Source organism: Terrapene carolina, unplaced genomic scaffold (assembly GCF_002925995.2).
Source record: "Terrapene carolina triunguis isolate 2854851 unplaced genomic scaffold, T_m_triunguis-2.0 Scaffold192, whole genome shotgun sequence".
NCBI lineage: Eukaryota > Metazoa > Chordata > Testudines > Emydidae > Terrapene > Terrapene triunguis.
Window position 1 is genome coordinate 13,465,137 of NW_020664543.1, and position 12,053 is coordinate 13,477,189.

General features: G+C 48.3%; 1 protein-coding gene across 1 annotated transcript; it reads right to left on the reverse strand.

Annotated features, from left to right (window-relative positions):
• Positions 1-1,387: 1,387 nt before the first annotated feature.
• Positions 1,388-11,159, reverse strand: LOC113407063 (CMRF35-like molecule 1). Its single transcript, XM_029912169.1, has 3 exons — positions 11,120-11,159; positions 1,852-2,187; positions 1,388-1,431 (listed from the first exon to the last, which is right to left on the reverse strand). Exons 1-3 carry the CDS (start codon positions 11,157-11,159, stop codon positions 1,388-1,390), a joined length of 420 nt encoding a protein of 139 aa, XP_029768029.1.
• Positions 11,160-12,053: the final 894 nt, after the last annotated feature.

Sequence of the window (12,053 nt, forward strand, 5' to 3'; positions counted from 1 at the left end):
GGAAGCTAAAGGAGAGATTGCTCTTGAATTACAGGAAGAAGAAAAAGGTTTCTGGTTTTCACTTCAAGTTTAAGCTTCTTATCCAGGCCTTCAAGGCTCTGCCCAGCTCCACCCCAGTCCACATCTCTGATCTTATCACATCTCCCTCCACCCATATAACAGGGTGGCCTGTCCCCTTTAAGGGAAGCCTGGGGCCAGCTAACCCTGTCCCAAGGCTAAGCCCCTTTTTTTAGAATGTTTAGGAAGTTTTAAGAGGTTCACCAGTAATTGCCATGTGAACATCAGAATTAAACATGAACCATTACAACTCTGATCTTAGCTTTTGGTTTAGAGTATGCAGTGATCTAATAATCAAATCTCTCTGGGAATTCCCATCATAGAGAGTGAGGCTCAGCCCCGTAACAAGTAGCCACGCTGGGATATGTAGCTCCCTGAAGGATCTGGGAATTGTGGTCCTGTGGGTCAGGTGACAGAGCATGTGACCTGCAGCTGCCCATGGTATATAAAGCAAGCCTGGAGGTTGTCAGTGAATGATTCAGAGCTGTGGGAGGAGCTACAGGGAAAGAGGGAGCTGCCTTAGCTGGGAGGCTCTGGAGGAAGGGCGAGGATGTCTGATTCACACTGAAATGACAATTGAATGTGAAGTAAGAAGGCTGGAATATTTACCTTTGAGTGTTATTGTATGTGAATAAACCAGAGCACTGAAGGGGAGAATTGATGCAATAGCACCAGTGATGTGGTGGCTTGAGTGAACTAAAGGAAGGTAAACTGAGGCAGCAGATGAGCCTAATGCTGGACCAGATGAGCCTTTCTATAGCCTCCCTGTTCTGCCACCATTTCCTTTGTCCCCTTGTCTCACTGCTGGCTTTGTGTCTATTTCCATGCCAGCCCCTATCCATGGAATACCCTCCAACCCCAACTTCCCAACCCATCCCCCGCCCCACATGCAGGTCTCTCTCCTAAAGAGGCATTTCTTCCAGGTCACTCCCAAGAAGTGAGCCAATAACTCTGGAAATGACAAGTTATTGGCTCTCCTAGTCGTCTCAGCTCGCCCTGTCTTAATTTTGGTGGTTGTTGCCCTGTACAGCACTAAGACCAGTGTAAGTGGTTAACACACAAGGCGAGCAAAGCTCTTTAGAACCCAGAAACTACTTCGTGCACCAAGAACCTTCCCTCCCTGTTCAGTGCTCTCTAGAATGCTGATGGGATCCACAGCAGATTTCTATCCCTATTTGCATGTTGTTTTCCTTCCGTTGACCATGTTTTAAGTCTTGTCTTCAGCTCCCTTAACGCAGGCGGATGTAGTTTCTGGACATACTGGCTTACAGTAAATAGTTGTGTCTAAGGAGCATCCCCACATCCCTACCAGCCAATGCTCCCCAAACCCCTATACTCCTGCCATTACCATGGGGGAGCACAGCAGGGATTTACCTGGGGAGACGGACATTTCCACAGAGTCCCAGAGATGGGGAAGAAGAGTCCTCGCTACTCCACACCTGTAAGTCCCCGCATCTCCCAGTGTGGGGTTCTCCATGGTCACGGGTGCTGCAGGGCTGGGCAGGGGCCCGGGCGGCGTGGAGCAAAGGGCGCCGCGGGGAGCTGCGGAGGGGCTCGATGGCCGGTGTGCAGCCGGGGGCAGCGCCCACCCTCCGGCCCCTCGCAGCTCTGGGCCGGGCCCCTGCGCAGAGCGGGCTGCAGTGTTTGGCCCCGCCCGGGTTACAGCAGATCTGCCGGTCTAGACACCCGCCCCCCTTCCCCCGCCCAGCGCCCCCCTTCCACCGCCCAGCGTCCCCCGGCCCTGCCCCAAGCCCAGCAGCCCCGACACTGCCGGGGGGCAGCGCAGGGATTTACCTGGGGAGACGGTGACGTTCACAGTGTCCCTGAGATCAGGAAGCAAAGTCCTGTGTACCCCGCACTGGTACGTGCCGGTGTCTGCGAGTGTCAGGTTCTTCACGGTCACAGTGAACACGCGCTGGGTGTGATTGTCTTGGATGGAGACTCTGCCCCACTTCACCTTGGCCTCTGACCCATTGGTCTCAACGATGTGACCACTGGAACACCACACAGTTCCTGCTCTGCACCAGAATTTCAAGTAATCCTCGTAGCCTCTCTCATACTGGCACCGCACAGCCACCGACCCGCCCGGGAGCCCGTGCACTGACCCAGGGCCCGTCACCGCCCAGCAGCCTGTGGGGCAACTAGGAGAATTAGAGAGAGCGAGCGAGAGAGAGAGAATCCTTCTTACTCCAAAAAACAATAAAATGCACCCCGTGCCCTGGGGGGGGGGCATTGGGGGTGCCACCTGAGACTTTGCAAGGCGGGTGCATGGAGTGGGGAGAACAGGAAGGGCAGAGCAGAGAAAACAGGTCAAATTTAGCATCCTCTTGGCTTTGATTATTAAAACTCGAGCTAGATACCAGCGTATCCCTGCAGGGAGCGGGGCATTTCATTCGTCTCTTCCTGAATTGGTGCTGTAAAATGAAGCAAGCCGGATGCTGATCTCTCCCCACTTTGCGCACACCAGGCCGGCTGGAGATTGTTCGCACTAAACTCTTCCTGTGGCAACTGCAGGGACGAGATGAAAAGTGATGGCTTTTGCTTGCAGTGTCAGTCATTGACTCCAGGGAAGGATTCACCGCTGCACAGAGACTGCGGAGTCCACAGTGTCTGGGTCGAAATAGGCCCGTGTCTATAACACCGATTTGTTCAGCGTCAGCTTGGGAGCAAGAGCGACTGCAGCTGGGAGAGATGAGGTGAAGGAGGCCGGGCTGCAGGGCGGGTGAGGGAGTTTGGGTGGCTTGTGCTTCTAAGCCTTGTTGTTGCACATTAGGTGGTACCGTGGTAGTGCCCTAGGGAGGATTTTGTGTTCAGTCCTCCTAGCTCAGGGGTGGGCAAACTATGGCCCACGGGCCGGATCCGGCCCGCCAGCCATTTTAATCCGGCCCTTGAGCTCCCGCTAGGGAGTGGGGTCTGGGGCTTGCCCCGCTCCGGCGCTCCAGCTGGGGAGCAGGGTCGGGGGCCACTCCATGCGGCTCCTGAAAGCAGCAGCATGTCCCCCCTCCGGCTCCTATGCGTAGGGGCAGCCAGGGGGTTCCGCTCTGCATGCTGCCCCCGCCTCAAGTGCCTCCCCCTCTGCTCCCATTGGCCGGGAACCGCAGGCAATGGGAGCTGTACGAGTGGTGCCTGTGGATGGGGCAGCTCGCGGAGCCGCCTGGCCGCGCCTCCGCATAGGAGCCGGAGAAGGGACATGCTGCTGCTTTCGGGAGTCACTTGAGGTAAGCACCACCAAGAGCCTGCACCCCTGAGCCTCTCCCCGTGCCCCAACCCCCTGCCCCAGCCCTGATCCCCCTCCCACCCTCCAAACCCCTTGATTCCAGCCCGGAGCATCCTCCTGCACCCCAAGCCCCTCATCCCCAGCCCCACCACAGAGCCCTCACCCCCCCGCCCCAGCCCAGAGCCCCTCCCGCGCCCTGAACTCCTCATTTCTGACCCCATCCCAGAGCCTGCACCCCCAACCAGAGCCCTTACCCCCTCCCGCACCCCAACCCCAATTTTGTGAGCATTCATGGTCGCCATACAATTTCTATTCCCCGTTGTAGCCCTTGGGCCAAAAAGTTTGCCCACCCCTCTCCTCGCTGGAGGGAAAGACAGATGAAGTGGGGGTGGGGAGGGGGTGGTGTTAGAACAAACTGTGCAGAAGATGAAGATAATGTGTCCAGGTTTAGGTACCCAGCAGCTCTGATCAAACTGAGCAAATATATGATCAAGCTCCAGTAACTTCACCACCAGGTGCTGAATGGCCCCAGTAGTCGGGCAGGCAGCACGTTGCTACACCCTCTGGCTTTGTTTTCTTCTTTTTGGCTCTTATCACCAGGACAGCTGGCTGGTTCCTGCTCTGATGTGGTGCCTCAGCACGCACCATGCTGTGATAACAGAGCTCCCAAGAAACTCATCTTGAGCACCACTCCAACCCTTTGAGAGACGGGGAAGCCCAGCTTCTTACTTTCTAGGGATCTTTAGAAGTTTTTCATGTTGTTTAAGTAACCTTTGGAGGAGGAGGAAGTATAGAACTTGGTATAGGAGGTGCCGGGTAGCATTCTCCATAATCAGGGTTGCACCTGGGATTTTGTTCAAATGTCCTGTTTTCAGTGTACACGTGAGTGTAAATTTCAATGCTTGGTTTCAGCCAGAGCTGAATATTTTGTGGAAAGTTTAAGCAAAATCAGTGAAGCTGTTTTGGAGATGTACAAAGTAAACATATCAATCACCTTTGAGTTATACAACTGGATATTCTTAGGGCATGTGTTATTCACTGAGCACTGGTCCTCTTCATAATTTACAACCACCCTGACCCCTCCTCTCCTGCACCCCCCCCCAAAAAGCCAAAATCAAAAAATCAATGTCCCCCAACAACAACAAAAGGAAGAAGTGAATTGTTAGCATTCAAAACTGATTTCATGCATGGTAAATTCCCAGTCAGCTGCCACGGAATACACACAGTGGTTCTTACTGAATATTGTAGCTCACATCTACTATAAATAGGAAGGTTGCAACATAGAAAACTTGCTCTCTGGACTGTTGTCAATGGAGACACGGATTCTGTACTCAAATTTTTATTCTCCTGCAAATCTTGTAAGCGGCAGAGGTGGAAGCCCTTCTCTCGGGCAGTTTTTAATTACCACAAGAACATATTTGGGGCTTTCAAGCTCTGACTGAGAAGCCGGTTGAGCTTGTAAACAGGGCGAGGCCGGTAATTTCAGTGTATTTCTGCTGTTTCACAAAAAGCCCATGTCATTGTCACCGGGGAAAAGACTCCAAAGCAAGACGGGGGGAAATCCTCATTGCGCTGCCTTCTCCTCCTGGGTGAAGATCACTTGCTGTGAGTGGCTCTGGGAAACGAGGTTTCTCCAGAATATCACCAGGACCTTTTTTATTTTATTTTACTTTATTGATTTTACAGTTTTATATGAAACCCTGTGGTTCAGTGTCCTGGTCTTTTCTTTGAAGTCTCTGAATCGCTTCGCTGCTTCATTTCCTTTGTCAGAGGCTGCTATTAGCCTCCGTTTGCCTGTGATGAAAATAGTTTATTTTAAGAAGAGTGACATTTCCTGTTATGTGCTGCATCATGCTACATCGGTCAGTGGAAAAGGAAAGTGACAAAATGCAGGGCCCCACCCTCTTAGGGGTTCTTGGAAATGCTTGGCTGATTACCACAGAATCAAAACTTCTTCTAGGGCAAGGTTACTGAGTTCTTCTGCGGTGAGGAGCCTTCCCCATGGAATCCAGGCATTGCTGGCTTGTCAACTCTATGGTGCAGAAAACTGCTTCCAGTCAGCCAATAGTGGCAGTACTTTGCTAGGACGGGCAGAATAGCTTTGCCCTTCTCCTGAGCAGTTGTAGATGTCCGGGACCTCGCCGGCCAGGTCGGCTTCCCAATGGAGGAGAAATCAGTGGCACAGTATCCAGTATATTTCAAGTGTAATTTTGTTTATACACGTACACCAGTCCTGGAGCAAACAGAGTGCGGGCAATCCCCTCTGTTGGCATTCTCAGCCCTGCAGCAGTGCCTGGCTCTCAGGGAGTGACTCAGAAGTGGACTGTAATTAGGCACCAAGGCAGAGAACAACTCTCCTGCTGTTCACACAGCTCCCTCTGCATGTGTGTGTGGACAGAACTGGGGGTGAGCTTCTGGGTCTGGCTAGAGAGGCTTGGGGCTGTAAGCAAAGAGACGATCTTCTATTTGTTGGGTTCCTCCCGTGTGCAGGGAACCGGGACTTTGTACATTGAAACGAGATCGCATCAAAGGAAGTACCTGACTCTCCCATCCATTTCTCCTCATCACTGAACAGCCTGAATGTGGCTATCCGCTGGGGTCCGAAGTGGTAGCAATACTTCCTCCGCCTGTGGCTCAGCCAATCTAGACTTGGTTTAACCGCTACAATGTATTCAGTGATTTGACTCATCTGACTGTACATGGACATCCTGTTCTTTGGCTTATTCCTTGTATATTCGTACCCCCAGTGGCAGGCAGAGGTGGAAAGGTGGGAGCAGAGCTTTGTCTCATAAAAGCTGCCTGAGCCCACAAATTAGGAGGACAATTTTTCAAGACCTTCTATTCAGTTCCTTTGATTTATTTCTTACAGGGTTGTTAAGGCACTGGACTGGGATTCAGGCAATCGGGGTTTAGTTCCAGCTTCTCCACAGATTAACCTACAGGCTTGCTTCATAAATGTCGGCTGCAGGTCACGTGCTCTGACACCTGGCCACACAGAACGACAGTGTTCAGATCCCTCCAGGAACCACATATGCCCGCTCCTGAAGGGTATGTCTACACTGCATTTGGGAGTGAGCATCCCAGCCCGGGTCCACAGACACATTCTAGTGGGGCTCACACAAGTGTGCTAAAAATAGCTGTGTTGACAGTGCTTTGACATTGTGGCCTGGGTGGAGCTCAGTCTTTGAAGCTCAGACCCCTAGAGCTGAGAAAACTGGGAAAATTTTACGTCTTTCCCAGCCTCCATTTGGGATTTTGGTTCTTAAAGCCCAACTAGACAATAATGTAACCCTACAGGAAGTGGGGCATTTCCGTTAATCTTTTTCTGAATTATGGCAGTAAAATGAAATAAATTGGGCACTGGATCTCTCTTCCCTGCCTCTCTCACACATCCCGTTCCTGGCAGGAGATTGGATCCTGGTGGCTTGTTTATTGGAAATTGTTCGTATCTAGCTTTGCCTTCACTAACTCCATGGAAGAGACACAAGCTGGATTTTCCCTGCAGTGTCAAGGAATGAATTATCTCTGTACAGAGACTGCAGAGTCCACAGGGTTGGGATTTAGACAGTCACATGTCTAGAAAAGTCACTTGTGTAGAGGCTCACTGGGGAGAAAGAGCAACGTGGACACGCCCCATGGGGGCTGGGAGATGTCAGGTGAAGGAGGCAGAGCTGCTGGTGGGGCATGGAATTGTGGGTGGCACGCTCCTCAAGACTGCCTCTTTGCAGAGTCATAAGGGGTGGTATACAGGTGCCTCAGTGGACTCTGCTCTGTCGTCCGAGTCTGAGGGAGAGACAGAATAGCAGGCTGGGGGCAAAGGCAGCAGTACAAACTCTCTGCAGAAGAAGGACTTACAGAATGAGATGATGTGCCCAGGTTTGGATACCTAGGAGCGCTGATCACACTGAGCAGGTAAGTGATCAAGCTCCAATAACTTTATGACCAGGTGCTGAATGCCCCCAATAGCCAGGCAGAGAGGGACAGTACACTGTTACCTATGTCCTAGTGAGGATGAGAGGATGGAAAATGATAAAATACAGGCAAGGTCTGATCAGAAACAGTCAAATAAAAGAGAGTCCCATTCAATTACACCGTGTAATGGCAGACAGCTAAAAGGAGACAAGTTTTTAAAGTGCTTATATACCAATGCTAGACGTCTAAATAATAAGATGGGTGAACTAGAGTGCCTCATATTAAATGAGGATATTGATATAATAGGCATCACAGAAACTTGGTTGAATGAGGGTAATCAACTGGATACAGTAATACCAGGGTACAAAATATACCGGAAGGACAGAATAGGTCGTGCTGGTAGGGGAGTAGCACTATATGTGAAAGAAAGCATAGAATCCAATGAAGTAAAAATCGTAAATGAATCAAACTGTGCCATAGAATCTCTATGGATAGAAATTCCATGCTCTAATAATAAGAATATAGCGGTAGGAATATATTATTGACCACCTGACCAGGATGGTGATAGTGACTGTGAAATGCTCAGGGAGATTAGAGAGGCTATTAAAATAAAAAAACTCAATAATAATAATGGGGGATTTCAATTATCCCCATATTGACTGGGTACATGTCACCTCAGGATAAATGACTGCTTCTTGGAGCAGCTAGTCCTGGAACCCACCAGAGGAGAGGCTATTCTTGATTTAGTCCTAAGTGGAGCACAGGATCTGGTCCAAGAGGTGAATATAGCTGGACCACTTGGTAATAGTGACCATAATATCATTAAATTTAACATCCCTGTGGCGGGGAAAACACCACAGCAGCCAAACACTGTAGCATTTAATTTCAGAAAGGGGAACTACACAAAAATGAGGTGGTTAGTTAAAGAGAAATTAAAGGGTACAGCGCCAAAAGTGAAATCTCTGCAAGCTGTGTGGAAACTTTTTAAAGACACCATAATAGAGGCTCAACTTAAATGTATTCCCCAAATTAAAAAACATTGTAAGAGAACCAAAAAAGTGCCACCATGGCTAAACAAAGTAAAAGAAGCAGTGAGAGGCAAAAAGGCATCCTTTAAAAACTGGAAGTTAAATCCTAGTGAGGAAAATAGAAAGGAGCATAAACACTGGCAAATGAAGTGTAAAAATATATTTAGGAAGGCCAAAAACGAATTTGAGGAACAGTTAGCCAAAGACTCAAAAAGTAAAAGCAATTTTTTTTTAAGTACATCAGAAGCAGGAAGCCTGATAAACAACCAGTGGGACCACTGGACGATCGAGATGCTAAAGGAGCACGCAGGGACGATAAGGCCATTGCGGAGAAACTAATGAATTCTTTGCATCGGTCTTCACGGCTGAGGATCTGAGGGAGATTCCTAAACCTGAGCCATTCTTTTTAGGTGATGCCAATTTTTAAAAAGGGCTCCAGAGGTGATCCCGGCAATTACAGGCCTGTAAGCCTGACTTCAGTACCGGGCAAACTGGTTGAAACTATAAAAAGAACATTATTGTCAGACATATAGATGAACATAAATTTGTTGAGGAAGAGTCAACATGGTTTTAATAAAGGGAAATCATGCCTCACCAATCTACTAGAATTCTTTGAAGGGGTCAACAAGCATGTGGACCAAGGGGATCCAGTGGCTATAGTGTACTTAGATTTTCAGAAAGCCTTTGACAAGGTCCCTCATCAAAGGCTCTTATACAAAGTAAGCTGCCACTGGATAAGAGGGAAGGTGCTTTCATGGATTGGTAACTGGTAAAAAGATAGGAAACAAAGGGTAGGTATAAATGGTCAGTTTTCAGAATGGAGAGAGGTAAATAGTGGTGTCCCCCAAGGTTCTGTTCTGGGACCAGTCCTATTCAACATATTCATAAATGATCTGGAAAAAGGGGTAAACAGTGAGGTGGCAAAATTTGCAGATGATACAAAATTACTAAAGATAGTTAAGACCCAGGCAGACTGCGAAGAACTACAAAAGGATCCCTCAAAACTGGGTGACTGGGCAACAAAATGGCAGATGAAATTTAATGTTGATAAATGCAAAGTAATGCACATTGGAAAGCATAATCCCAACTATACATATAAAGTGATGGGGTCTAAATTAGCAGTTACCACTCAAGAAAGAGATCTTGGAGTCACTGTGGATAGTTCTCTGAAAACATCCACTCACTGTGCAGCAGCAGTCAAAAAAGCAAACAGAATGCTGGGAATAATTAAGAAAGGGATAGATAATAGGACAGAAAATATCATGTTGCCTCTGTATAAATCCATGGTACACCCACATCTTGAATACTGTGTGCAGATGTGGTGGCCCCATCTCAAAAAAGATATATTGGAATTGGAAAAGGTTCAGAAAAGGGCAACAAAAATGATTAGGGGTATGGAACGGCTTCCGTATGAGGAGAGATTAAGAAGACTGGGACTTTTCAGCTTGGAAAAGAGACGGCTAAGGGGAGATATGATTGAGGTCTATAAAATCATGACTGGTATAGAGAAAGTAGATAAAGAAATGTTGTTTACTACGTCTCATAATACAAGAACTAGGGGTCACCAAATGAAATTAATAGGCAGCAGGTTTAAAACAAATAAAAGGAAGTATGTCTCCACACAACACACAGTCAACCTGTGGAACTCCTTGCCAGAGGATGTTGTGAAGGCCAAGACCATAACAGGGTTCAAAAAAGAACTAGATAAATTCATGGAGGATAGGTCCATCAATGGCTATTAGCCAGGATGGGCAGGGATGATGTCCCTAGCCTCTGTTTGCCAGAAGCTGGGAATGAGCGACAGGGGATGGATCACTTGATGATTATCTGTTCTGTTCATTCCCTCTGGGGCACCTGGCACTGGCCACTGTCGGAAGACAGGATACTGGGCTAGATGGACCCTTGGTCTGACCCAGTAGGGCTGTTCTTATGCACTGACTTTGTTTTTCTCCTGATAGGCTCTTATCCCCAGTGCAACTGGCTGGTTCCTGCTCAGATGTGATGCCTCAGCGTGCACCGGGCTCTGATATCAGAGCTATGAAGAAATTCACGTTGAGCACCATTCCAGCCCACTGAGAGTCGGGGAATTGCAACTTCTTACTTTCTACAGTTGTTGCAAACTTTTTCGTATTTAAAAAGCAGTACTGATGCTGTTCTAGCCAGTGCCTGGTCGCAACTGCCATAGGCAAGCTCACAGCAGGGCTTTCATTAAAACATCCTGTTCACATACCCCTAGCGTTCTGAACCAATTCCCTCACTGCCTGAAACCTTCAGTGCCCAACCAACTCGGCCCCCAGTTGAATTTCTTTGTGGAAAGTGTTAGCAGGCTTGAGATACACAAAGGAGAATCTACTGCTAACTGTATTTATCCAATGTATACTTGCCTATTTTAAGTAAACATAACAATGTTCATTTATATGTAAAAATCGGGCAGTGAATTGTTCAACTGGACACTCTTCAGGCAAGGTATGAGTCTTAAAGCACTGGCCTGCCATTGTTTGCACACGCTCCCCTCGCGCCCCCCCCCCCCCAAATAACCCTGAAGAACATGAACTTAACATTTAAAACCTTGATTTCGTTTAGGCCAGGGAAATACAGTCAGCAACGCAGCTAACAGTAGCACTTAATATTGTAGCTAATATTTGCTGTGGGTAGAAAGTTTGTGCCATGGAAAACGTGCTCTCTAGACAGCTGTCAATGGAGAAGCAGATTCTGCGCTGCAACTTTTATTCTCCTATACAGCTCGTAAGCTCCAGAGGTGGAAACCTTCCTCCTGTGCAGTTTTTAATCATTACCGTAGCCTAGCTGGGGCTTTCAAACTCTGCTGCCTTCCCCCTCAGAACGTGCAAGCCAAATAATTTCAGTGTATTTCCACTGATGCACAAAGAGCCCGTGTCACTCTTACCTGGGAAAAGAATCCAAACCAAGACCAGGGAAAGCCTCATTGTTGCAACTCCTTCTGGGTGAAAGTCACTTGCTGCGAGTGTCTCCAGGAAAAGCACCTTTCTTCAAGATAGCACCACCGCCTTGTGTATTTTTTGATGTTGACGTGGAACTTGGAGATTCATGTACCTGGTCTCTAGTTTGAGTTTTCCAAATCTGCTGGGTGCCGCACTTCCTTTGACAGAGGCTGCTCCTCCTCCCTTTTCTAAAACGATTTTGTTTTTTAAAAGTCACATTTCCTTTTCGGTCATTCTCCTGAGCAAGCAAGCAGAGGGACAGTGAGACACTGCATATATAGCATCCTGCTATTCCAGGGTTTCTCTGAAACGTCTTCCCAGCTACCAAAGAATCTAAGCTTCCTTTAGAATAATGTCCTGGCTCTTTTCAGTTGTGAGGCGCCTTCCCAATGGGAATGGATGCACAGCTGGCCTGTGACCCCTGCTTTGCAGAAAACTGCCCAATCGCACAATGGCAACACTAGTGATGGAGCTTTATTAGGGCTGGCGGAAGAGCATTGCCCCTCTACTGAGCAGTAACAGGTGTCCAGGGCCTTGTAGCTCAGCTTCCCAGAGAAGGAAAAATTACTGATGCAGACCCAGATCCACAAAGGTATGTAGGCTCCTACCATCTATTGATTGCAATGGAAGTCAGGACTCTGAACACCTTTATGGATCTGGGCCAGGCTGCTCACACAGGCCACTCTGTGCAGAACCTTGCACAACCAAAACAAACTCAACCCTTGCACGCATGTAGCGGGGAACAAAATCACTTGGCAAACTGTAACTGCACCAACTACCATGCCAGTAGAAAAGGAGCCAATTCACATTAGTTTGCAAATAAGGGCAGGTCAGTAGGAAAGTACAAGATGATCCTTGTCCTTTATGGCTTCTCTTTTT

What these genes read in the sequence shown, in the direction of transcription:
- LOC113407063 (XM_029912169.1), bottom strand. Translation starts at nt 11,159, where the DNA reads ATGAGGCTTTCCCTGGTCTTGGTTTGGATTCTTTTCCCAG. An exon ending in GGTTTGGATTCTTTTCCCAG is followed by an intron (nt 2,188 to 11,119) that starts GTAAGAGTGACA and finishes GTTGCCCCACAG; the next exon opens with GCTGCTGGGCGGTGACGGGC. An exon ending in GAACGTCACCGTCTCCCCAG is followed by an intron (nt 1,432 to 1,851) that starts GTAAATCCCTGC and finishes CCGTCTCCCCAG; the next exon opens with GTAAATCCCTGCTGTGCTCC.